The sequence below is a fragment of the Bemisia tabaci genome, chromosome 3 (assembly GCF_918797505.1).
Source record: "Bemisia tabaci chromosome 3, PGI_BMITA_v3".
Classification (NCBI taxonomy): Eukaryota; Metazoa; Arthropoda; class Insecta; order Hemiptera; family Aleyrodidae; genus Bemisia; species Bemisia tabaci.
The window spans coordinates 49,243,370-49,271,352 of NC_092795.1; the positions used below are offsets into that span (position 1 = coordinate 49,243,370).

Below are 27,983 nucleotides of genomic sequence, written 5' to 3' on the forward strand. Positions count from 1 at the left end.
GGCAGAAAAGGCGCAAGGGCCCAGGGATTCGCTCCTCATCACTCTGCCAAGATCAAAACATGTCAATATCGACACGACCGAAAACAACAAAAATACCCCCACCCCTCCCGAGGCCCGAAAACTGTTACAGAAGGGTTGCACAACATTCTCCCATGAAAAGGTGCATATTCAAATAATCACCTCGAGAAATCACGAGGTGGGCCATTGTCTCGGATGCGTTGACTACGGTGCAGCTACCTGCAGCTCCCGGAGGTGAAAAAGTAGGAGCCCGGATTATATTTCCGCAGGAGAGATAATGTATTCAATTAAAGTGGGCCGAAAAAAACATGCGCTGGGATGCGGCGCTGGGAATAGAATTAATCCTCAAATCAAACAGAGCTCATTTACCTACCTAGTTTTTTCCCGGATAACTCTTTCCGCGGTTGTTTTTTACCGTTCGGCGTCTTCCTCAAGGGGTGTTCACATGCCCGGGCTCAAAATTGAGTTCACTGCCCTTGACATGTTGTAAGTGTGTAGAGAGGTCGATCTTGTATCGGGGCTAATTTGTGAGTGCATTCGAGAATTACGATTTTTTTTTGCCGTGAATGAACTCGCGAACAATGAGGAGTGCCGCCGGCGTTTTGATTAACAAATATTTGTCGAACATGCATAGTTTCATGCGAACACTTTCGTGAGAACCCATTCCCTGTAGTGATCGAATTCAAATGCGCAGGGATCATAATCGATATTCGGATTTATCTCCTCAGGGGGAAAAAAACTGTTGTTCTACGAAGAATATTGGCTCACGTATTGAATACAAAATTGTGCACTTATATTTATGCAGAAAATTAGCTCATGAGTAGTATCAGAGGCGGATGAGAGAAAGCGTCGAATTTGGAAAAATTAAATTGAGAATCCAGGAGGATCATTCGATACTAAAGCTCAAATAGGAGATTATCACTTGGAGTTACTCCAGTAATGGTAATATAGACGTATTTGTAATAAAAGGAACTATGAGCATAGGGTTTGCATGTAACATAGTTTCTTTTAGCGTAAATACAATCATGTGGCTCTCGAGAATTTGTTATACGACAGTTTTAGCATTAATATGTGGGGCGGAATGGGAGTTCTCAACTTGAATTAATTTTTCGAGGACATTCGTGTAGACGGAGATTTTTTATTAAAACAATTTAGTCAAGAAAATTTCATCGATTTCACATCAGAACTATCGTATGATCATCATTAGTCGACGTTTTTTACTGAGGTAGAGATCCTAAACGTGATGATTTTTACCCGCAGCGGCGTTCAAGACACGTGATGAAATCAAATGACGCTGTGAAAACATACCTCTCTGATGATCTCTAACACTATCTCCCACGTTAAAGTCCAGGTAATTAAGGTGCGCAGTGAAACACAAAACAAGAGCTCTCAAAGTAGGTGATCCCCCCCTGTCAAGTGTCGGTCATCTTCCTTTGAGGCGCGATGCCGACAGCGCGGTGTTTTAATGGGTCGTGGGTGTAGACAGCGCACAGATATGAAGGGGCGGTCATGAGTCTGAGGAGACTGCTGTTTGAGCCATTAGAGGAGCGGAAAACGGACAGTCCCGTGAGAAACCTACACAGCATCACTCGGAGAGTGGAGGTCTCAACACGTTTCAGTGGACACCATCAATTGTTTCAGAAGTGCATCGGAGAAAAATAGAGCCCATTTTCTACCCTTCTAGCTAGGTATAGGTGAAAATGTATACTCTCTGGTTACTTTTTAGGTGCTTGGGATTCATTTGCTTCATGCTGTTGAGTTGATTCTGTCTCTCTTGAACTCAAACAGACCTCTCTCAGTCAAAGTCTTTGACTTTCATTCATTTCAACCATATTTTAGTCAGTTTGTTTCTAATTCTGTTATCGCATTAAATTTATTGCCCTGGCGATGTTTCAAAATGATAGTTCAATGCATTGTTGCTGGCTGTGGCATGACATTATTCTTTGCCGTGACCAATCAAAGGCTTTACATTACTTCTGGTCATCGATGACGTCACTGTGATTATAAATGACAGTTGCACTCAAAGTTTGAGTCTATTCCATCCTCTAAATTCATGTGCACTTGCCGTGCCGCGTTCATTTCTCGTATGAAGTATCGTACATACTTCAGTGCAATTGTTTTTTTTTCCTAGTTACTCTCTCGTTTATAAATTGATTTTTTATTTATTTTTTAAAGCTGTGTTGATACCTGAAGATTTGACAACCTTCTATTCCTCGATATTGTCCAGTTGGTGAGAGGACCGGACACTAATGTGCAGTAAAAGGACGCGGATGAAAAATAAGAGAAAGAGTTGACTGGCGGTCGCGTAAAAAAGAAACCGCTCCCCCGTTTAAAGATGCTTCGTCATGCCATCGTCAACGCTTACATTGTTGCATCCGAGTAACTGATTTTATTTGTTTTCCTCGGTACTTTTTTCGTTTAATTGCATTTTTTATTACTTACCGATCGCCGCATTCTCCGAAACTTGCATTTTTTCCCGCTCTGAGCCTATAAAAAATGCTGTTTGAAAAATCGGACTTGTTTTATCGGTCAATCAAGTAATAAATATCGAATTAAGCACTACTCTTACTTTGATCATTTTGAAAGACATTTTACAACGTTCTAAGTGTGTAGCTGCTGCATCGAAAGAATACATGGTTGGGCTAATTGCACTTGCGTGTTGATTGGCTCTTGATGCTGCAACCGGTCAACCTCATTTTTTTCTCTTTCGTTTTACATGTTATTACTGCTTAAATGCTTGTTTCCCCCTATATTTTATCCGTTTGCTGGATTGGTTCACCTGGTTAAACCACTTTTTTTTAGCATTTGAAAGTGGTGATTTAGGCCCGATGCCCTCCGCCCCATTTTATTTATTGACGTCAGAGGGCACCAGGCACCACTCGCCAGAGCCTCAAATTTTACGACAGTCATACGTTGCTTTTTGAGAGGCTTTTCATATACGACGAAAATTGGCTCCAATGCGTGGGTGTGAGTATATGCTGTGAGTCAGGAATTGACATCCGACAGATATCAGTCAATTCACTTTTAGACAGGTAGTGACTAATCATGAACTCGAAATAAAAGAGAGAAAAAAAGGAAAAGATCGTTTGAGCAGTCTATTCTCTGATCAAACAATAGATGTTTCAAGGAATTTCAAATGAAGTTTCAAAATAATTCAAAAGCTACAGCCACACGGCCGTGAGCCTTGAATCTTGCCCGTCTACGCAACACATTGCCACCGAATTGCGATGCCGCGCCGCGCGTGTCACAATGAGCGGTAAAAATGCAAAACGCCTTCAAATAGGCGTGTATGCAACGCGCGCATCCTGAGAGTACGTATAGTTGTATGTCTGCGCCGCGTGTCTCGCCAGCATCGCTACGCTGACGGCTGACTGGCAAGGAAGGCTGAGGCGCCCGCAATTAGTTCCATAGGCAACATGGGTATCCAATGACAATGAGTACGAATAGTTGTATCAACTTAATCATAGCGTGGTGTTGTGTCCGTCGGCTGAGAAATCAACCGCGGCAATTTTTATCTGTTACCGCGTTGATTCCTCGTTATTGGAGTTTGATCACTGTAGTGCTGTGATTACATAATGCAATCATAGGAATTGTTTCGAGTGGCCAGAATAATAGAATAACTTCACACAGCATAGCATGGCTTGCGACAAAATATCGACGAAAAATAGAGTAATTATTCTCGCGGGTTTTTCTACGTCACACCAGAGTGTTGTTTACAGAACAGACTTTGGCGGTAACTGAATTATTCTGGATTTTTTTTCTTTCTTTGAGGCAGATTTCGAGGCATAGAGACAGCCTCCTTTCACAATTTTCAAAGAGGTGAACTTTTCGGGCCTTCGCACTATTGTAGGTGCAATAATTATACACTGGGGGAAAAAAACACATCGGATCTAGAGTCCAGACTCTTGAAAACATTGACAAGAAAAAATACTCTTGATTCAATCGGATTTTTGCTCGAATCAAAACGAAATCCGCTTAAATTAAGAGGCTTGGTTCTTAATTTAAGCTAGAATCCGATTGAATGAAGAGTATTTTTTCTTGTCAATGTTTTCAAGGGTCTGGACTCTAGATCCAATGTGTTTTTTTTCCAGTGTAATCCTCAATGGCCCAAAAAACGACCTAAAGGCCATTTTCGACGTCTCGTTAGAAATATTCGCTTACGAGAGTGCCTTCCTCGGAGCATTATTCCATATCTTGTCCATAAAAGGAGCTGCAATCCTACCGCGGCGTTCCCGCCTTTTTGCGCACGCGACAGATCCGCGTGGTGCGGTCATCCGGCGCGGCGCATACCCGCGAACGCATCCCGAGTATTCCCGGATGACTCACGGCGACTATGCGTGCGCTCGAGTCTGCCGGCCTGTCTCGGCCCCAAGACGGTGTCTGGGCCTGTGTCTTACCCCCCGTGTACGAGGATAGGCCGGGGGGCCGGGGGACACGAGGGGGGGGGGAGGGTTGGGACCCCGAGGTCCGATCCGGCAGCACGCCTGCCACTGCCTCGCGCCTGCCTGAGTCATACGAGCGGCGATCGTCGCACGGTGCATCCGACCGAAAAGGATCGGGGATTGACCGCTCTTAATTTCGGAGAAAAAAAATTCTTTGGGTACTATTTTGATTTAAAGCGTCGTTTCTTCTTGACAAAATTTGGGTTTTAGTAAGTTAAATCCGTGCGGATTTAACTCAACATCAGTTCTTTTGAGTTTAAAAAGCGTCTTCTTGTTATCGTTAAATTTAAGTGAAAAAAATATAACATATGGAATTAAAGGAAAAACTGACTTTAAGTTAAATCCGCATGGATTTAAATAAAAAAAGTGGTCGACAAGAAATGACGCTTTAAGTCAAAATAATATCTGAAGAAATTTTTTTTTTCGGTGTATCTGACAAATGGAGAATTCGTACGAAAATTATTTATTGCTCCATCTAAAAGTGCTTAAAGAGCTGCGTTCGCAACCCTTTTCATGGTTTTTTCCCGATAGGGGAAGTTTTTAGAAAAGTAGATTTAATAGATAGAAAATCTGCCGGCTTGTGACGTCATCAGGCGGTATTTCTCATTTAAACACACGTATTTAACCAGACTAGGTAATTTGATCATATCTCCTCTAATAATCGTTCATTAAGGATATTCTACTGCTCAGTCCCCTAAGTAGTCTCCTCTCGAACATGAAAATTCCAAAATTTCAGACATCTGCAAATTCTCCATCGCCGAGTCTCGATTTTTTTCTATTCCTTCCAGGGAAACTGATTGAAACTGAACGGTGCACGGATGCACGGTGAAACTCGATTATCTGCGGAAACGTAATCAGTATTTTTGTCGCATAAAATCTGAAACTGATATCGCGTAAACTCTTCTCCAAAATTTTCCTAGGTAAAGCATACTTGAACAATTATTTTCTCAGATTGAGAATATTGATGAGCCCTAAATTGAGAAAATATTATCAACATGAAAAGGAAAAAAATATGATAACATAGGTAGGCGTTTATTGCCTCACTGTGCGTTGACTGCACACTTGGGTTTCACCTGCGGAGTGAGTACGTCTCTTTTTCGAGGAAATTCCACCCATTTTAGTTTCTCTTCTTTTATGCTTCGACGAGGAGGAGAGGAGAGGGACCGAACCTGTTGCTTTTTTATAGCGCGAGGGGGCGGGGACCGGGGTACAGGTACTGCCGTCGTATGCCAAGTACTCGCCGCTTTTCCCTCCATTTTTTTCTGCGAAAATCGGTTGCCCTAGGTCCGGATGACGCACCAAACGCGAATCCTGTCGAGAGGAGAGTGGCGGATGACGTCAGCATTTCACTCTAACCCGATCGAAAGAACATCCGTTGAATGAAGCGCACGATTTACTCCGATCCTATACTACGATGTACGTGTCTCGTCAAAAATGCTTACGGGGAAACCTACGCAAATGGAATATTGATTGCTGGAATAGTATTATTTTTTTTTTTTTTTTTCAAAGAAAAAAAAAAAACGATTTGCCGAGATTAATTTTAGGAATCCGAACTGTGTATTGACGGCGAAACTACGGAAACACAAACCTAATCCGGACTCTGTCTCCTGTTGAATTTTAGAGTTAAGAATGTTAAATTCTGGAAAATTTTTGGAATTCCAAATTTTTCCTCAAAATCTTATTTCCAGCTTTTCCTTAAAGGGGTGTGAAAACAAATCAAGTAATCATTCTCTGAATTGTTTGTTACGCTACATTATTGCACCTAAAAAGTGTACGATATTGTGGATGTCAATTATTTGCCACCTTTTTTTTTAGACCGCAATCTTCCAAATTTCAAAACTCAGGTGATTCAGAATCACGGGAAAGAAAAATTTTACTGGAAAAATCATCTTTTAAAAGATCGTTTTGGTGTACATACTTCTGAAATATTTTTTAAAGGAAGAGGGAGTGAACGATTCTACTGGGAGTTTTGCAACTTTCGAACGGTCGTAGAAACACGCCGATACAATACCGCGAGACGGAACGCCAGGAAACGGAATAATCACGTCTCACCCGAGTTATTTTGGACGTGACATTTGCATAGATAAATGTAGAAACGTAGCACGTCCCCCGTTTCGATGAGTCCGGAGTCCCGTATGAGTCCTCTAAAGCTCGGGATCATCACGAAAACTCGGATGATACGTTTCAGCATTGACCGATTCTTTTGCTTGCGTACGTCGTCTCACTTTCAATTTCGGCACGGCCGCGAGAAAAACGTCAGTGCAGCACTCTCATTTTTCACGATTCAGAAAAATAAGAGTGAACGTCAAATTAACAATTTTTGAACTTTTGAAGTATGATATCTGGGAGAAATTTTCAGTCGGAGTTTTCAATCGAAGTTAAATTACTTTAAAATGGGAGAAGAGATGTGGATTTGTCATACGTCCAGAATGAAATGGAAATGAGTAGTAAATTTGGACTGGTGCTTTCACTTTTCCAATAGTTTAAGAACAAGTTCCCTCTTTCTCTCCTCCCAATCGCTTGCGGTAGGTAGAGGTGCAAGCACTTACACGGTTCAAATTTTTTAGGTCTTTTCTTAGGAAAAACTAAGAAAGCAGATTTTGTTTATCAAACTTCGGAGGACAGAAAGCTTTTTTCCGGAAATTTAGTGTTCGTCTGGATTATTTTGTTCGTGCCTGATATTGGAAAAACACTCATTTTCATTTGGTATTCGTCTATTAAAGTACTTTCCGGCCTGTCTGTAAAATTACTGCACTAAGAAAAAGAACAGAGCGCGCTTTGCATGTACTTAAGTCACTTACCGCAACACAATTTTCTTAAGGCCGCTTAAGAGGCAGATATTATGCTAATGTATAATGCGGGCCAATTTTAAAAAAATAAATTTAAAAAAGCAAATAAAATATAAAAATGAAGAAGAAAAAATAAAAATAAACATTAAAAACAAATTTAATACTTGACAAAATAAATGCATAAATTCTTCTAATCACTTTCTTTCTCGACCACGTGAACTTTAGGTAATTCCTGCGTTTTTCTTTTTAAGTCACTTATGTTTTACTCATATTGCTTTTTCTATTTATTTAACGCAGACTGCGAATTTTAAAAATGCTAGGTACTGTCATTATCTGCTTTTTTGGCATTGTATTCATGTAATTTCCTTTAACTTTCAATATTATCATTTTATGAAACTTGAGGGTCATTTTCAAAATTGATCAATTTTTACTTAATTTTCGCTTAATTTTTGGTGTGGATTATTAAATGTTAGCCCATGATGCTCCTATAATTCCCATTTCTAATCAAAATATCAATGTTGATCAACTTTTTTGTTTCTTCAACTAAATTACAAACAAAATTTTTTATTTAGTCATGCAAAGTATCACGAAATCACATTCTGATGAAAGTTACAGTGCAATTTTACCTGTTATGTGCGTCTGTTTGATGGGGCTTGTTTCTGGTTCCTGAGCCTCTAGGGCGCAAGTACAGGGTACTTTCGTCTGAATGCGGTCATCCTCCCACTTTCTTTTCCGCTTAACACTGTTACACAACTCGAAGAGCAGGTCCTCTCCATGGGGCTCGACCAGGGCGTAGCGCTGGAAAAACTTCTGTCTATCTTTCATCAGCTCCGTTTTAGCGAAGGTGATGTTTTCCTTTTTATCCGAGGGCCCGAACAAACACCGGGGCCTCAGCGGTGTCCGGCACTCGCGGTACGCCACGAGCGTCTCGAGCAACGACACTTTTCCGCGCATTTCCATCATTCGAATGGCGTATTCACTTTGCGTTAACATAACAACACAGGAAAGTTACTTTCCGCGGGGATAACAACGTAAAAATTTAAAAACGGGCGGTAGGCACTAATACGTAACAACGTGGAGTAACAACACGACACAACAATAACAACAACGTTTACGACACGCACGCGGAGTTGAGCGCTGCGCGGAGCGACGAGTAACGTGAACGGTCCGCTGGTGGCGGTTTAATGATACGTTCGAATTTGAACCCGGGCCTTCGTAACCGTCTCGGCGAGCGCTCGCGGTAGGTAGCGCGCTCTGGCGGCCGCGGCGGGAACCAACGCCCGCGGACCAATCAACGCCCCGAGTTTGAAAATGTTCGTTACGAAACGAGGATTCGAGCAGCGCGCACACAATACGAACCCGTGTACAGCTGCACTTACACATGCATGAGGAAGTGCAGTCGTCAGCGCTGAGTTGCATCTGGTGATCTGGTCCCCCGGGCCGGATTCGAATCCGCTGCATGACGATGCAGTCGAAATCGAATTTTAACGCTCCGCTTGGCTTCCTGAGTCTATCTGTTCATTCACGAGCAAATGCTATGTTTTCGTATACCTACCTATATGAGATTTTTTTTTCCCCCCTGTTTTTTCTTAAAGATTGCGGCAATTTTTATTAACGGTTTTAATTTAATAAAATTTGGTGGAATAACACTTTACAAAGCAATGCAAAATATTTTCGAATTGAGCTGCGATACTGGTAGAGTTTACCTTGTTATTTTCACTCTTTCCATCTCTTTTCATTTATTGAAAAAAAAAATTATAAAAAAAGGAGGTAACCCAGCCGAACGCAGGGTAGGTAGTACCTATGAGTTGCAGAACTTTACCTAGAATACGTTTGATTCTTCAAACTTTATACGGACTTGTTGTTTTAACACCGTTGCTAGCTAAATTATGCGTTTATCGCACGCGTTTTGCCCCATTTACCTAACTTTTTTCTCTGTGTTAAAGTATTTTAGCCAGCGGGAAAGAGACAAAGTTCCTCTTAATTGTACAATATTATCTACTTGGTTGTCGAAATTGTTATTTCGCGGGTTTCGCGCACTGTATTTTTATTTTTCTACCTCTGCGTTAAAGTCTCTGAGTCAGTGGATAGAAGATACATTGCTCCTTCATTTTTACGGATATACAATTTTACCAATAATTGGAAGTTGAAATAGTTGTATCACATGTTTCGCTCCATGTAACTACAAGTCCTATTTACCTAAAGGTCTAAATTAAAAAAAGAAGAAGAAGAAAAAGAAAAAAAATGTGCCTCGCGCAATTTGTTGACGGTTCCCATACTGGTTTTATTTCTGATCCACCGGCAGCCAGCAGCTGCATAGGTTGAATTTTTGTGTAGTGTTCTTGTGCATTTCAACTGATTTATTCTGTAACTGACAATTTGACTGGACTATAGTTTTAATTTTTGTGTGATTTACGTGGACCGCAAGTATGCTACTGCAACACTATTATGTTGCATCTTTCAACTTGTTTTTTCCCCCTTTCTTTCTCCTCATTTAAGTATGTAGAAATGGATGGATCTATGAAGAAAATCAACCCTAACTACTATATTAGCAATAAACAAGTTAAATGAATGTTTAAAACAAATCCTCTATGCATAAGAGAAGAATTTTAAATGCTTATAGTGTATGAAACTATGTGAGTCATTATTAAAAGATCTAATTACATGAAGGGATTGATGGAGAAAAGTTATAGCAATTCGTGAGAAATTGAAACAAATCCTGAACTTTTTAATGAATTATAAGTGAGTTGAAAAGTAAAATTTGGAATGATAATTATTGAAGTGAAAACTTCAGTAGGGTGACATTTTCAATGCTCACGACATTCTGCCAGCAGTGAGTGCATTGATAAGATCAACATTTGTGCCGCTTCATTTGTGCTTGAGGCAAGCAACTGAACAACTACCGCTCACCGTGAAGAAAGCGTTGTAAGTGTCTGGCTTGTTGCTTTGCAACATAATTGAAGGCGCTCTTACGGCTCACACATCCCTTGCCCAGGTGCACCCGTGCACCGTGAATACCGGGATTTGTTGAGTTGCCTGCCCGTCTGTAGAGAATTCCTGAGAATTCTGTAGAATTCCTGAGAATTCTGTAGAATTCCTGTTTCCATCAGGGTTTTTTCACGGATAAGTAAAGTTCCATTTTGCTGATGCTAGTTATCTTTTACTATCAAGATCACATTAACAAAATCAATCTTGCTATTTTGATACTCATCGGAAAGATATGACATTATATGGATTGCATTTTGCAAAAAGGAACCACTAGCATTGCAATGTTGCTAAGATTGTGCAACTTCTTATGTCTTGGAGGAAAAACCCGATTATCCATTAATAGCTTCTATTTTACTTGCTAAAAACTGTAAATTTAAGGCAAAAATTACCATCTAAATTTCATAGTTTTTCACGGTTTCCGCAATTTTATTGCAAGATGAAGTTGCACAATCTAAGCATCATTGCAATGCTAGTGGTTCCTTTTTGCAAAATGCAATCCATATGAACTCATAACATTTTGGTTTTTGTCAAATACCCAAAAGAAGATTGTAAAAAATCGATGCAAGGAGTGTTGACCTGAAACCTTGATTAAACCAACGTTTTCGTTTGTCTCAATTCAATTCAATCACATAATTGATGTCTAAATAGGTAAATATGTAATTTTGTGATTTGTAACCTGAAGGGTAATACAAAATCTTGAAAATTGAATGTTCTCTCGTGTTGTACTTTTCTTCATTTTTCGTCAGTCTAATTAAGTATTTTTGAGTCATATATGTGATTTTATCTCCTTGCATACATGCATGAAAACTGAAAATTGCAAGATTGTTAGTAAAGATTTCAGATTTTTCATACAACAAATTCCAAAATTCGATTAAACGAATTACGAACTTATATTTAAACTAGGGGCTTATGGGGCTGCTTCGCAGCCCCTTATTTTTCCTGTACACTTTTCACTTTCACTGGTTTTTTTTTTTTTTTTTTTTTTAGTTATTTTCATTTAATTTTCTGTTTTGTCTTTGAATCGGTCTAATTATTTTTTTGAGAGAATAAATATAACAAATGTTTTCAAAAATTGTAATTTTATTTAGTAAACTTTAAACTAAAATTTTGTTTTAATCTTCATACAAAATTATTTTTTAGGTTTTACATTTGTTTTCAAACTAATTTTAAAGAAGATCTTTTTTTATTTTTGAATACTTTGCTTTTTTTCGATTAAATTGTTGATTCTTCTTTTGCCATTTCTGTCCTGCTTTTTTTCCTATATTTCCTACAACTTTGTTCTTCTTCTTTCCTCCTTTTGTCTTTTCTTTTTTTGCTTCTCCTTTTTCTTCTTCAGTAGCTGTTCCTTCTGGTTCTTCTTCTTTTTCTGCTCCTGTTTTAACTTCATCTAATTTTTCCCCTTTTTCTTCTTCGTTTTTTCCATGTTCAGTCTGCTTTCTGGTTTCCGTATTTGCTGGTATGTTATCTTTTTCTTGTTTCGTTATCTTACTATTCCACATATAAGTCATTTTTTATTACCCATGTATGTTCCTAGCTTAACTTGTTTGATAAAAATGGTTTTTCCCAAGTCTTCGTATTCAATTTCATTGGTAGCTTCGTTCCACAGGATTATGTCAATCTGGAAAATGTTAAAATATGATTTAATAATGTTTCTTTTTTTTTGTCAAGTAACATTTTTATCAGTATTCCAAGCTTTCATATCCAATCGTTTAAACTTATTTAATTTCATTTAATTTTTCTTTTAATAGAAAATCCTCTCTCTGCTGCTTTTGAAATGTAATTTTTCAATTTTTTTGTCGTTTGTTAATTGTCAGTGGTGTTTTTTTGGTGTTTAGACTCTCCGCCCCGTTTCCCATTCCACAATTGCGCTACTTAATAATTTTTCTTTTTTCTTACCCCGTTGCCCTTTGAGTCTTTAATTTTTGCTGTTCTTTTTTTCATGGTTCCAGTTTTTGTTTGTAAGTTTTGTTCTTCTTCTATCTCACCAATAATACCTGTAACATCTATTTAAAGAAAGAGGAATAAATATATGGATAGTATATATCTAGTAGTATATATTTAATAGTATTTGTGTTTTGTTACCTTAAGGCACGACTGGTTAAACTTGTCTGAAATCGCCGCTAAATAATATAACTTTGCCACCGAAGGGGGCGTGTTCCAGATGCTTTGATTCATTTTTCATTATATTCCTGAGGAGTTTGTCTATGCATTCCATAGAGGCAGCGGGAATGATTGATGCTTCATCTATTAAGATTAACGAAGCTTTACGCAATATATCTGCTTTTTCAGAGTTCAACTCAATTCCGGAACTCAATTCCTCCAAACATCCGGAATGCAGCTGCATTCCGGATGCGTTAAGGGGTGGGAAGGAGGGAGGGACGGACTGAGAAACTGAAAAAAGTACGTTACGTAACGGTAAATATTAAATAAACTTACCTATATATGGATCCTTGAACTTTAAAGCAATAAGGTCCATCACCCGAATATCAATTCGATTTGCAGAGAAAGAGGCAAAAGCAACAGCGATATTATAATTCTGATATGCTTTATGAAATTTGGAGAATATAAAAATAATGATTTCAAATCGGTATTTGTCCGAATACTCGGTAAAGAAATTAAGCCATTTTGGCAGCAGTTATTAAAATGACCATTGGACATTTCACCCTGAAAATGGCGAGCATCACAATGATGACAAATTATATTCATTGAACCGACTGAAAATTTGGTAACAAAATTTTCATCAAAGTTCTGATCATCAATTTTATACTTCCGAAATGAAGAACTGAAACTTTGATTTTCTATACTAATAACAGAGTTAAGTTCTTGCTTCACTAAACGAACATGCGAAGAATTCTGGAAAACGCGACCACGTTTTTGAGGACGACCGCCTCGGTCATTGAAAATTTCACTCATAACAACTGTTAAATTTAAAATTAAAATTAGTAAAAATTATTATTATTTTAACAAAATCATAACTGAAAAGTTCAATATTTAAATTAAAAAAAATAAACCAGAAGAAAAAGGATGAAATGAAAATGGAAATTAATAATAAACATATTTATACACATTGAAAAGAAACAGCGTGAAAAGTTCTGATCGGAAATGAGAAAAAAAACTTGGAGGTTATTGACTTAATGAGGAAAAATTGGCAATAGGAAAAAGATGGAACCAATCATGAAAAACCGTAAAAAAAAACGCGGGAAAAGAAAAATGTAAGTTGATGGCAGTTGAGTGTTGGAAGTAACCTCACTTAATGATGATTGTTGAACGAAAACAGCTGATAAAAAGACAGCAAACAGTAAAGTAAGATGCGTAGCAACAAAACTTTTCCGAAAAACAAAAAACAAAAAACCCCCACTTCCCCTCATCCAATTTATGAGTTTTTAGGGATTTAAAAATCGGGGACGAACCCCAGAAAATAATTTATAGTTTTCCCGAAGCATTGAGAACAACACCTTTCAAATGAACCAACGCCCCTCGCAATTAGTACAGTGGTTGATTCACAATTTCATTCTATTTTTCAAATTAAATATTAAGATAGCAAGTGATTTCTAACATTAATTTAAAATCGACCCATAACATCACTGCAAACTTTTTATCATCAATATCGATGGTGACACTGCTGCAGCCCGACCACAGACTTTTGATTTCCATCGATATTGATAGAACTCAGTTCCATTTCAATGGGGTATTCCATTGGAATGGGACTGAATTCTATCAATATCGATGGAAACAGAAAGACACATCTCGGTTTGCGGCGTTGCAGACTTCCTGTCATACTTCATTTTCTACATGGAAAACTACTGAACGACGTCTCTGAAAAGCTTCAGTGATTTTTCTTCTCTTTATACAGAAAATTCTGTGAAAACTTCAAGCCATGATGTTGGCTCGGTCTTTTTTTATAAAATAAAATAACGTAGGAACAGAGATTTCGAAACACCGCAACCGAGGTACACATTTTTCAGTGGCGTGGCGCGAATGATCGATTATCGATATTTCTCCATTTGAAGCTATGGTAAATAATCGATTATTAAGGTGTTCGCTGCGAGCTCCCTGTCTATCGATCCTTTCCCATAGATTTAAATGGCATAACGATCGATATATCGCAAAGCACCTCCCGCCACTGGGTACAAATTTTTGCAGTTTCGCCGTCGATACATTGCGTCCTTATGATCAGAATTGCTCGTTTCTACAGCTGCCATCAATAGGTAAACTTAGCTGATCCCTTACATGTCAAACCGTTCACCAAACATTGTTCAACCCGGAAAACTACCCCTAGTCACGCGTTTCATACACGTGTACAAACCGCCGGATCGAGCCTTCCTCGAAACCGCCGCAATAAGCGGTCGCGGAACGCACCGAGTGTGGACAAAACTAATTATCGGGGTACATTACTCGGGTATCATTACCCGGGAGTAATTGCAGGCTGGCAATGGTGCGGCGCGGCGCCTGCTCCTCGAATCAAAGGTGGGCTTTAATTCGTGGTTTTGTCTACCCGTTGTTTTCATAAGCCTCCGGACCCTTCGCAGTTCTCCTAACAACGCGACGCCGAGTCCAGTAATTACACGCTTTATTGGTGGCTCCGCAGAGAAGACACGTTCCCTTCCCGAAATTCAATTTTTTAAGGGGGGCTCCAGTTTAGGCTCCCTTAAGTTTTCAGATGAATCAGATTCAATTCTAGGTAAAATTAAATTAAAAAACTGAGAGAAGCCACGATTATAATTACCAAATTTCTGGTGTTCCGCATGAACTCTTAATAATTAATGAATAAACTGGAAAAAAAACACATTGGATCTAGAGTCCAAACTCTTGAAAACATTGACAAGAAAAAGGATTCTTGATTCAATCAGATTTAAGCTTAAATCAAAAGGAAATCCGCTCAAATTAAGAGGCTTGGTTCTTGATTAAGCTTAAATCTGATTGAATCAAGAGTATTTTTCTTGTCGATGTTTTTAAGAGTCTGGACTCTAGATCCAATGTGTTTTTTTTCCAGTGTGTTAGTCATAAATCATAACCCAAAACTGTGATTTTAGCGATAATTTCACCATTACGTTGGTAAAATCATCTCTTGACAGTAAGAATACCACATCGTTGGCAATTTTACTATTGCAATAAAATAAAATTATCATTTGGCGGCAAACATAACATTATCATTGGTTATGTCGACTATTGATTTAGAGTTCATATGGAATGCCATGCTACATTGATATCTATATTTTTCCCTGAAGAAAGGAATTATCCAGGGCAAGAATTCTAAAATTGAAGTCGAGCAAAGAGTGTCTTATTTTCCGTTTACCTTTGAGTAAAAGGTACTGTGTGTAACTTTTTTTTATCGTGTCTCAGAGCCAAAATGTACCTAACTCCATATTAGACTTTTCGAGATATCAGGGGAAAACCGCACGTCGGCTCCATTGCAATGTAAGTCGCTATTTTTGAAACGCCATACCTCCTAACCGGCATAAGATAGGGCAACCGAATCGTCCACACTCATGGAACCGTCAATGGAAATTTCGAAAACGCCACTAACTAGAGTTTCCCAAAAATGTGAGTTGGGTACCTTTGGCTCTGGCGTGCTGGCATAACGCGTAGCATTACATAATGCATACACTGAAAAAAAAAAGAATCTTAAATTTGCCTCCAATAAGTATTTTTTCTTATATCACACATTTTGCTGTTTAATAGAAACTACCTTTTCGCTTGACCCAAGCATTGCTTGTATCTAGACAAATTCAGCTTAAATCAAGATAAAACACATTCTTGGCGGCAAATTCAAGAATTATCATGCTTGAGCCAAACACCTTTTTTTTCAGTGTAACAATGGGTAGTGCTTGGTAAATTTTCAGGCTCTGAATATTTGAGAAAAACGGAAACAAATAAAGAAACTACTAACAACAACTATTTGTCCACAAGAACCCCGACAAACTCCTCGGCTGGTTAATCGCACTGAAAAAAAAAATCTCTGTGTATTTACTAAGAAAAGGGTAAAATTACCAAGAATTCAGGGTTCTATTTGATCCCAGTTTTTTCTTGGTAAAATTACCAATTATGGAATTGGTAATTTTACCGAGAAATCTCGGTAAAATTATTGAACTTTCTCGGTAATTTTACTGGACCTTGGTAAAAACGCCAATATTTTTTATCGACTGTGGTAGAATTACCGAGATAAAATGGCAAAGTTACCGGGAATTGATTACCAATAAAAGTGGTATTCTTACCTGAAAAAAAAAAACAGTAAAAATACCGGTTTTTAGGTAAGCTTCCCAGTCTGTCTCGGTAAAATTACCAATAATTGGTAAAAAAAGTGAGATGGTAAAGGTACCAACGGACCGTGGTAAAAACGCCGAGAATTTTTTTCAGTGCGCAAGCCGTCCGTTTCCATTAACATCAAATCCCTCCGAGGCGGAGTCGAGAGAAAAATCGTTGCGCCGAAAACTCCATCAAATTCACACGACAAGCGTGGCGGGAAAGCGCGGTTAGGTGATTGAAAACACTGCCTCGAAAAAGCGCCGAATACCGCGGTTTTGATTAATGCTCCCAACTCAACAAATGACCGCATCTCGCGGAGTGAGTTTCGTCTTCCCCGCATCTCCGCTCATTTTAATTTTTCGTCTATAATTCTTGGTCTACGGCGAGAGCTCTCTACGTGGATCGTTTGATGTTGAAACCACACGCGTCTCACATCTGTTGAGCCCTGGGTTTGGAGCATTCTTATGAATGTTATGTGTCAATAAAAAAATCGACCTGTTCGGTTTTAACTGATTCACGTGTGCGTGTTTTTTTCGGAGCTGTTAAGAGGCGGAGAGGCGCACTCAAAATAATGGCCTCGGAGGCGCTTAGAATAAACACCGAAATTGCCGAAAAACGAGGACCTCAACCCCAGGATTGGCATTAAGCTATCGATGGGTGAGTTATACTTAATGCTAATCGATTTTTGAGCGCAGAGGCAATTTAAAAGTTCACCGCGTATCTAGTTTTCCCGCGGCGTTGCCAATTGCCCTGGCTTAATATTGAACGCGCTGTTCAAAATGATCATATTCTGTGGTGATATTAAAGATGAGATCGAGTTAATTTTGACTTTGCTTGCTATCACTGAAAAAAAGTGATTGGCTCAAGCATGATGATTCTTGATTTGTTTTATCTTGATTTTCCCTGGATACTAGAGAAAAATGCTCGAGTTAAGCGAAAAAGTAGTTTAAAATTCTTAATTCAAGAGAAAATACTTCTTGACGGCAAATTTAAGATTCCTTTTCTTTCAGCGTATAGTGGAGTTCCTCCAGGAACTAGATAAAAACTGATTCATTACCAAAATTAAGTCAAGAAAAGAGAATAAGCGCCAACAAAATAGGAAACTGTAAACTGATAAAAAGAACTCGACTTTTTGACCAAATCTCGACTTTTCAATTTCTTTGACTCTAATTGACTCTAAATGACTCCATTTGTCTCTGCAATGGCCAATGGAATTCAAATAACTTCAATCGTCTCTAATACTAATATGTATAACGTCATTTGACTACATCGTTAAATTCAACTGACTCGATTTATCTTTGATAAGGGAATAGAATGATAGTGATATTTTAGTTCTCCAGACAGCGATCCTCCTTAAGTTATGGACTTCCGGGACAATATACCTCCTCGAATGCCTGGCGAATAATAATGCGAGAAGAGTTGTAGTTTTTTTCATGCAACGCATATTTGTTGGATATTGTAGGAGTTAGAACCTTCAAAAATTCAATGTGACCGCTTTATGTCATTCAATATTTTTTCTAGGTAGCCTTTGAATTCTAAATTGTTGTCGTGTTGAAAAATGTTGCCTGACTAATAGCATACGATCATTTTTTCTTGAAGTTTTTATTTGAATCAAGTATCTAGTCCGTCAAAAGAAGAAGAAGAAAAAAAAACAAAAGAAAAAAAAAAGAAGAAAAAAAAACACTAAGAACTTTTGGCACTCCTTGGCTTTGATTTCCCCGCGAAATGGTGTGGACCCAGCACCATTTCTTCACCTTGTCCGTCAAAAGTGAGAGAAAATAACTGCCGATCCCATCAAGCTGACCCGACCGTTTCGTTACAATTTACCGTGTTTTAAATCATTTAACGTGATTGAATGAGTATTTAATTGTAAGACGTATTTAAATTAGGCTGAGATTCAATATCCTAGAAAAAATGTGACTGAGAGCCTGAATAAAGTTTTTACAGCTCTCTTTAATAAATTCGTTTTGTACGCAACTTAACACGAGTGCTCTCAAGATGTCATGATTATAGGGCTGAACGTTGCAGATAATGATAATACCATTAAAGGTTTTCAGAAAGCGAATAATTATTTAAGGAAGTAGTCTTGAAAGTAGCTGCTATGGAACTATGAGGGTCATCCAAAAAGTAAGGTTCCCTACCTTGTATCTTCCGAACGAAAAGAGATAAATAAAATCGGTTAGTAGACACATATTAGGCATACTCTAAGCTTTAAAACAAGCTTAAGTTTTTGAAAATCGACTGAAGGGTTCGCGAGAAAACTCAATTTTACTGAGACAACCTCCTGTCGCCGCGTGCCCACCTCCGGGGTGAGGACGCGCGGAGACTCGATTATTTCAGACTCGGGTATTCGCCTCTAAAAATCACATCAAGAAGGAATTTAAAAGTTTTCATTGAGTAGGTCTTAATTTACTTTTTGACGTAGTATCCACATCTTTTTTGACATTTCTGGTATCAGTACAGCAGCTTCTTGATGCCGTCCGCGTAAAAGCTCTCGTCTTGGCTCCGAAACCAGTCACTGACAGCGATCTGTACCTCTGAATCGGTTGGCAATCGCTTTTCATCGTGGAAGTTTTTCCGCTCGGGAACAGATGAAAGTCACATAAGGCTAAATTAAGAGAGTATGAAGGATTTGGGGAAAATTTTCCGACGCAAAGCAACTGATTTGGAAGTGCAGATCGCTGTTAATGACTAGTTCCGGAGCCAGGGTGAGAGCTTTTACGCGGATGGCATCAAGAAGCTGCTGTAATGACACCAGAAATGTCAAAAAAGATGTGGATACTACGTCGAAAAGTAAATTAAGACCTACTCAATGAAAACTTTTAAATTCCTTCTTAATGTGATGTTTAGAGGCGAATACCCGAGTCTGAAATAATCGAGTCTCCGCGCGTCCTCACCCCGGAGGTGGGCACGCGGCGACAGGAGGTTGTGTCAGTAAAATTGAGTTTTCTCGCGAACCCTTCAGTCGATTTTCAAAAACTTAGGCTTGTTTTAAAGCTTAGAGTATGCCTAATATGTGTCTACTAACCGATTTGATTTATCTCTTTTCGTTCGGAAGATACAAGGTAGGGAACCTTACTTTTTGGATGACCCTCGTAGCTTGACATGTTTTGCCTATTTCTCAAGATTCCTTAATGTGAAGGTCACTTAGAGAGAAACGAACTATTGTTACCAAGAGTTGATAACGTTATTTTGGCGTAAGCGCTCAGTGATGAAGAAGCATAATTTAGAAACACTTACGAACCATTTCAACGATAACATACTCAGTCGATCTTTTCTAGGAAGCATGGTGAGTTTTGTGATGTTTGTGGTACTCAGCGTAAGATCTCGCGGAAATAATAGCGAATTTTGAAATTAATGATATTCTCTTGAAGAGAAGATTCTAGCCGCCATTCTCCTGGGTCGCTGAATTACCTGAGGAGCATATAAAAATTAATTAGGAGTCTAGTAGCCCCTCACGTTTTTTTTCTCACTACCCGAGTGTGAAGAAAATCCATCTAACTTAAATAAATTTCCAATTTTTTGGACCTTTTGCTTTCGGGGAGATATTGCTTAAGAGAAGGCGCCGGGTTTGAGGATTCCCTGTTATGCCCTTAAACATCGGCGTGCTCAGATCATCCAGAACGAAAAGAAAGTGGTATGCAAAGTGTGACCGATTTATACGGATTTTGGTCATATTCAAGATTCAAAAATCCCGTGCCATAAAATCTGTCAAGTTGCGGAGAAAAAAAAGACCAAAAAAAAAAAAACTCGCTCGTGGTGCATCAATGTCGTGGCGCGATTCTAATTCCAAAAAAAGACGCTCTCCTCACATTCAACTTTTTAAACTTTTTCAAAGGCCAAGCATGCAGGATCTGACGGGCATCATTCGACTCATTACGAATGCAAATCACCCAGAATTAGGACAAGTTTCCTTAAGGCTCCCGCAGACAAGCGACCGCATCAAACAGAGCTCTGATGCAGCAATCTATCAAGGCGAAAAAAGTTTGAGATTTGTGACTTACAAGCCGAATCTCCTTAATATAGTCGTCCATCAACACATATAGAGAGCTGGAGTTCGTAGTCAACCTAATTTTGTCGTGTGATGAAAAGTTGGATCGATTTCAGCTCCCTTTCAAAGCCAATTCTTCAGGTCGATTGTTGAATCGTTGTCTCAGATCGATAAGTAGAATTGCTGTGATAAGGATGTACATCGATTAAAACCACTCGAAAATGATTCAAAAATCGTCTCGCTGATCCCCAAATCGATATTAACGATTTTAAGCCGAAGCTCATCATCCACCTAGTGGGGAAGATGAGCGCTGCTCCAATGTTTCGTAGGGTAATGTTGAATCCCCGAAAGTAAAAGTTTCCACCCGTCACCATGAGGAGGGTGGAGGGTCTTTTAATTGTCTCTTTTGTTAACTGGATATGAGGGTTAAATTTGTCATACAGTTGGAGGTGCTTCTCTTCGTACTTGAGAGTGGACTTCAGAAAAAAACAGTGGGTCCGTCATGTTTCTCACAACATTTTTGTGATTCAACCTAAAATAACAGCTGCGTGCAGAAATTTCAATGGAGAAAAACCGATCGAAGTGCCTCTGACTATTTTTCAAAAATTCATTCCATAGTCCGTGGATTGGTCTCGTTCTGTTCGCCAGGACTGACCGACCAGAGCAGAGCAGTTGAATACTGCCGCGTTAAGGAAAAAACGCCTTATGAAACTTCAGGCGTTGCCAAATTTCCTTTGACAAGTTGCTAATTTATAGGAAAATTGTTGAATATTTGTCTGTCAATTTCTCAGATAACATTGATTGTAATTTGATCTAAATCGCCCGAAAATTTCAAGGAAAGATATTCATAACTTTCCTCAAGGACAAACATTTCATCGGATAAAATTTGGCAACTCTCGGATGTTCATACGGCGTTCTTCCCCAGCACGGCAGAATAGCGTATCGGATTTTGGGCGTGTGCGAAAACAAGCAAAACTCGAGCTGCCTTACAATTAGAACAAGATCGAAACTGAAGGGTAAAGTTGAAGGTATAGATGCTCGATGGAAGGGGAAAGGAACTCCGATTCGCGCGCTAACGCGGACGCGAGGTTTTCATTGGCTGGTCCGTCGCTAAATTTATTCAGAAAGGGTTCTGCCGCCCAGAGACCAGAGACCAGAGCCGCTGCTCTCGACGACTGCCGACCGGGAAAACAACGGCAGACCGCCAGAATAAGAGGAAAACAAAGAAGCGCGGCCAAATCAGTGGTGTGGCGTGAATTGCGACGTATCGATTGTCCTGCCATTTAAACCTATGATAAAGAATCGATCATTAAGGTGTTCGCTGCGAACACCCTGTTTATCGATCCTTTTCCGTAGGTTTAAATGGCATACCAATCGATATGTCGCAGGCAAATAGTAAAATCAGGCATTTTGTCAAATGCCTAGGCAAATACTCAAATATTCTAACTTAGATTGAAATTCTGATTATTTCCCTAATTTCAGACAAAATAATTCATTGCTCCTGCAAGAAAAAATTCTCAGTAAAAATTTGCACACACGATAGTATTTTAAACAATTTTTAGCTCCTGAAGAGACACTGATCTTGAAATTTTCAGCATGTCGTAAAATACAGAATTTTTGGAATTTCAACTTTTAAAAATATGAGAAGCAATTGAAGAGGAAGAGACAAAAAGAGTTCGTAGATTGGACGAGTTATTTTTCCAGAAACAGTGAAAAATCGTGAGCTCTTCGCCATAAATTCACAAAATTTTGTAGACCGTCAAAATTTGACTATCTGCCTAGGCATTTGACAAAATGCCTGATTTCACTATTTGCCTGCGACAGATATATCGCAAAGCACGCCACGCCACGCCACTGGGCCAAATTTGGTATCGCGCGAATGAAGCCGGAGTTTGGTGCCTTTATCGGAAAACCACTCCTCCACCCCTCTCCTCGTTTTCCCTCTTGCCTATCACACTTGTTTGACTCGCCCCGCGAATCGAAATCCAGTCTGTCGTTTTCGTGCGGGCGCAATAAAAACCAAGGTCAGGTTTTTAGCTGCAGTTCGCGCTCCTCGTCATGGATAGTGTGTTCGCGGATCCGCGGCCGTTTGGACATTACGTAACGCACAGCGGTGATGCTGCAAGCTGGCAACATTGTTTTTCTTCCTTGTAATTCCGTCGAAAATATCGATTTTAGACGCCGCGCCTTGCCAAGGAATCGATTTTTTTGCATACACTTAAATGAAGGACAGTGGTGTAGCCAGGAATGGAGATGTTGCATGTCGACGGTGAAACTACCAAACCACGTATCTCGTTTGCGGTGTTTAAAAATCTACGCTCGCATTTTATTTTTTGGAAGTAGACCAAATCAATATCATTCCTTAAAATTTTCACAGAATTTTCTCCGCACGAAGAGGAAAAATCACAGAAATTTTCAAGACTGGACGTTAAGCAGTTTTTCATTTAAAAAATAAAGTATGACAGGAAGTCTGCGACGTCGCAAACCGAGATACGTGGTTTGGTAGTTTCACCGTCGATGTGTGAGGAATTAGCGATTTGGCTGTTGATTCTTACGTAAAAGTTTGCTAGAGACACTATGGTGCCACTGGTTTTCTCTGAAATTAACTCCCAAGCTCAAAAAAAGCTCTCAAGCTCCCAAGTTGAGGCCAAAATGGAGGGGATACCCCACGCTATCCTGAGAGTCCACCTCTGCATCAAGACTAACTCTCCATGCAAAGATAGGGAGCAAATACATCAGCAGGGATGCCGTGTTTTCAGTTTTAAAGTCCCCAAATAAAGTTGCAGCCCTGTCAATGTATTTGCTTCCTATCTTTGTATGGAGATTTCGTCTTGATGTAGCGATGGACTCTCAGGATAGCGTGGGATATCCCCTCCATTATGGCCTCAACTTGAGAGCTTTTTTTGAGCTTGGGAGTTGATTTCAGATAAAATCAGTGGCACCATGGTGTTTCGCGCGAACTTTTACATAAGAATAAACAGTCAAATCGTAAATTCCATGCAAGAATCAAAAGTCAAATTGCAAATTCCTCACACATGCAACATCTCTATTCTTTAAGGGGAGGAGGTGTCCGTGATGGTAAATTTACATGATTTTGTGTACTTACGACCCTGATAATATTTTATATCTGCCCTCCAAAAGTAAAAAAAAATGGTACAATTAACGAGGCCAAGAGGAGGGGAGTCCAGACCCCCTGGACCCCCCACCCTTGTCTACACAAAGGAAAAACAATGTTGCCAACTATACCTAAGATTGATACTATGGTAACGCACCTCTCCCATTCTGCCGTGCCAGGGGAAAACGCCGTATGAAAATTCGAATGCCGCCAAACTTAATTCCGAATGAATTCGAAACATGTTGACATTATGTCTCATTAGACAGAAATATAAATCTAAAGTGTGAAGATTCTGCTAATTAAGATATACATCAATGAATTCCAAAATTACGTCATAGACAGGTGTCACGATGCCGCTATCAACGGATGTCTGAAGTTGCGCACAGATGTTTGACGTCATGAACTGGTGTTCCGATAACGTCATGAACGGATTCTCCAATGACTGTTCAATGTTTTTTCTTCTTAATTTTTCAATATTTCATATGTTTTATATAAGGTTGGAAAACAACTCTCGGAAAAATGGGATGAAAAAAATTTAGACATTTTCTCGATAATTCGTGTTTTTTCGAAAGAAGTTCAGCAAAACTTGGACAACATTTGCCGTAGGGAACGACTTCCTTTGAAAAATCTGCGAATGCAACTATCTGAACAGGAAAACTAACAGCACATACTTCGTACCTGAAATGAGCGGGAAAATTGTAGTCTCTCATTGTGAAATGTCGTTCATTTCAATGCTCATATATACGCCGTGCAGCAGTAGCAGTGCAGAGCTTTTCACATGGGAAAAAATAAAGGGGTTAAATTAAAATAAGGAAATCTTCCAAAAACTGTTTGTATTTAGGTATTTCTTGTTATCTTTGAAACTAAGGGGAAATCTTTCAAATAAATCTCCTTATAATAGCAAAAATCATTCCTACAGACTAAACGTAATGAACATGTGACAAAAAGTAGGTACCTATCGTGTGAACAAACATAAGCAGAAGAATGAATTATCCAAGAAAATGGCTGTTAAACTGTTAACCCCCCTCCCCCCCATGATAATAAAAATGAAAATCCTGCAAAGCTACGTACATAAGGACTGTTATCAGCAGTGTTCGAAACTCACCTTCGAGTTTTAGGAGCCATGTGGCACATCAAGCCCGATTTTTAGGTGCCATTGAAGATTTTTTAGGGCCAAATTGACTTTTTGCCCATATATCGTCGCTTGGCCGACATAAGGGCGTAACTGCTCATTGGGATGAGCCCGGAAAAGCATTGAATTATATGGACGACAGGGCTCATTGCTGATTGTAGTTATGTCCTTATGCCTGGAAGGCGACGATATAATGGCGCATTTAGTGAAAAGTCAGATGCAAAATGTTTTCGTATCAGTACTAGTAATCAGCTATAACATGGGGAAGACAAAAGCACTAAGAATGAAATCGTGAAGAATAGAAAAAGCAAGCCATTACTTGTAGTGCTGGAAATTCTGAGTTTTTTCAATTCAAATAGATTTGTTTTTTCTTTCTTTGTGTGACTTCCTGTGAAAATCCAGATTTTTAGGGGGAAATTTTTAGGGGCCACGTTGGCGCAGAGCCTTCATTTTTTAGGCGCATTTGGCGCGTTGGCGCCTGTGAGTTTCGAACACTGGAACTTTTTATTCCAAATGCCAATTCCTGTGAGCAAATGTAAAAAGTTCCAAATATAAAAAAGAAGAGTCCACGCCAATTTCTCTCTTTGTTTTCAGCAAGGTCCAATGGAAGACAACACGTTGTCAAAACCGAGTTCACTGAGTTTCCAGTGGAATTGACTGCCAGGTTTCACCTCCTGCTTGTCACCGGTGCAATCGAGCTCTTTCCAAATTTTGACGCAAGTGTCATGGGTGTTGATGGAGGAGGCTTTGTCATGATGATTTGCTTTTACATTTTTGCAACTGTCTCCGTGTAAGTCTTCGAGTTTTTTACGAAAGGAGGGATCTTCGTAAATTGTCACATTCCAAAAGGCAGCATCGGCTCCCGGAAAGCCTGTCGAAAATGAACCATCACCGTAAGAAATAAATAAATACAAACTACCCGGGGAAAAATGGAACCTAGTACACCTAAACAAATCTTCAGGTCAGAAAACTAAACTTCGAGCTCTCGATAAAAAAAAAAAAAAAAAAAAAAAAATGTTACGCGTCGTAGAAAATGTATTGCTTCCATGTTATTGTTTCACAGACATTTAACCGTTTGCCATAAGAAAGCATAATGTGATATTCTCATCCAATAATTTTAAGTCTCGGGCAAGTTCGTCTCGAAACTCTGCCATTTCCAATGCAAATCACAAATTGGCATAGCTAGAATCTCGTTTGAAAGTTTTTTAATAAAGATTTTCAGCCTACACTGTCGTAAAATTCTCTCCTTAGTAGTAGACTCTTTTTTGCATGCAAAAAAATAAATAAATAAATCGATGAAACAAAAGCGATTTATATATGGTCACAAATAAAAATACGAAAGTTTACCTCATGCATAATGATCAAAAACAATAGAAAATTGTCTGAGAGTATAATCCAGATGACAAATAATCCATGTTTTGACAGCCACAGATCGATTGTGAACTACAGCTAAAGCGTTTGAATCGTTTCCTATGGTAAAATGACTTGAAACTCATTTAGATTGCACTGATACAGTTTAATTCACATTCGCATCAGTTTCTTATGCCGTAACGTACTGAAGCGGAAAACTAAAAAATCCGTAGACTTCTTTCGCGGATATAATACAATGAAAAAAAAGAAGCTTGGATCAAGCATGATGATTCTTGAATTTGCCGCCAAGAATTTTTTTTATCTTTGCTTTAAGCCGACTTTTTCTTGATACAAGAAATATAGGTAATGTTCGGGTTAAGCAAAAAAGTAGCTTACATTAACCAGAAAAATTCTTGATTTAAGAAGAAATACTTCTTGTCGGAAAATTTCAGATTCTTTTTTTTTTTCAGTGTAAGGGTGGGGGGGGGGGGGTGAAGGCTTAAAAATGCCTGCATCGTGATTTACGAATCAGTTTCCTTGAGTAACTGCTGTCACTCTCGTCGTGAGGACTCCATGAAATGAAGGACAGTGGCGTAGCTAGGAATGTTGCATGTGTGAGGGATTTGCGATTTGACTGTTCTTCCTTATATAAAATTTCGCGAGAAACACGATGGTGCCACTGGTTTTCTCTGAAATCATCTCCTAAGCTCAAAAAAAGCTCACAAAGTGAGGCCAAAATGGAGGAGATATCCCGCCCTACCCTGAGAGTCCACCTCTTCATCAAAACAAACTCTCCATGCAAAGATAGGGAGCAAATACATTGACAGGGCTGCCACTTCATTTGGGGACTTCAAAACTGAAAACACAGCAACCCTGCTAATGTATTTGCTCCCTATCTTTGCATGGAGAGTTTGTTTTGATGAAGAGGTGGACTCTCAGGGTAGGGCGGAATATCCCCTCCATTTTGGCCTCACTTTGGGAGCTTTTTTTGAGCTTGGGAGATGATTTCAGAGAAGACCAGTGGCACCATCGTGTTTCTCGCGAACTTTTACATAAGAATCAATGGTCAAATCGCAAATCCCTCACATATGCAACATCTCCATTGAACTGAGCTAGATTCGAACCATAAACCTTAACTTACGTATAAAGACATTGCTAGCAATTGCTAAGATGAAGAGGCTGTACTTGTGCATTGCCACAGTTGGACTGAAAACTTTTGGTGTTGGACTAAAAACGAGAGCGGAACATACACTTGTGCTCGGCAATGATTCTACTGACAGCCAACTGTTCGGTGTCAGTATCATATTCTGCCGTGTTAAGAAAGAACGCCGTATGAACCTTCAGGCGTTGCCAAATTTCCTCTGATAAAATTCAAATTTCTTAGGGAAATTTTAAATATTTTTCTTTCAATTTTTCAGACTATTTAGTTCGCAATTCAATCTAAAATATCTGAAAATTTCATGAAAAACATGCATTAATTTCGTCAAAAATGCATGTTTTATCCGGGGAAATTTGGCAACTCTCGAATGTTCATACGGCGTTCTTCCTTAACACGGCAGTATTTGTTAGTATTTGTTATTGAATATATTGTGCATGTTGAGGTTTTCAAAGCATGAATGCGTGAATTTTTTTTAATGTTGTCAAGCACAGATGTGCACTGAATCTGCAAATCGAGCGCAGTTGAGAAAACAATGGAATATCGAAAGGAAGGGTTTCAAGTGAATGATGATGCTCTATGAAAATGTCAGTCTCATATTGATATTGTGTGGTTCACCGAGAGTATTTTATCGTTAACGGCTATCAAGATTTCTAGACGCATTCTTCAATAAATAATTATAGGATCGTTTATTATCGAAAACTATAAAAAGGATTTTTAACATGCGTTCATCAATTTATACCTCCCAGAAATACG

The 27,983-nt window shown here is 39.0% G+C and overlaps 3 protein-coding genes and 1 long non-coding RNA gene across 4 annotated transcripts in view; 1 reads left to right on the forward strand and 3 right to left on the reverse strand.

Moving 5' to 3' along the window:
* Positions 1-8,801, reverse strand: part of LOC109030657 (uncharacterized) — a 38,003-nt gene extending 29,202 nt beyond the window's left edge. Inside the window, exon 1 of the mRNA XM_019041732.2 lies at positions 7,876-8,801. Within this exon, the coding sequence (XP_018897277.2) occupies positions 7,876-8,242 (367 nt within the window). The 5' untranslated portion in view covers positions 8,243-8,801. The remainder of the gene's footprint in view (positions 1-7,875) is intronic.
* Polr3C (RNA polymerase III subunit C) overlaps positions 1-27,983 on the reverse strand; it is a 316,833-nt gene that overhangs the window by 153,078 nt on the left and 135,772 nt on the right. The window lies entirely within an intron of this gene.
* On the forward strand, positions 1,577-25,381 carry LOC140224278 (uncharacterized). The gene is made up of 2 exons (XR_011899577.1): positions 1,577-2,423; positions 25,316-25,381. It is a non-coding gene; the product is annotated as an uncharacterized lncRNA (long non-coding RNA).
* On the reverse strand, positions 24,415-27,340 carry LOC109030659 (uncharacterized). The gene is made up of 2 exons (XM_019041733.2): positions 27,213-27,340; positions 24,415-25,592 (listed from the first exon to the last, which is right to left on the reverse strand). Exons 1-2 carry the CDS (start codon positions 27,262-27,264, stop codon positions 25,312-25,314), a joined length of 333 nt encoding a protein of 110 aa, XP_018897278.2. The 5' UTR covers positions 27,265-27,340; the 3' UTR covers positions 24,415-25,311.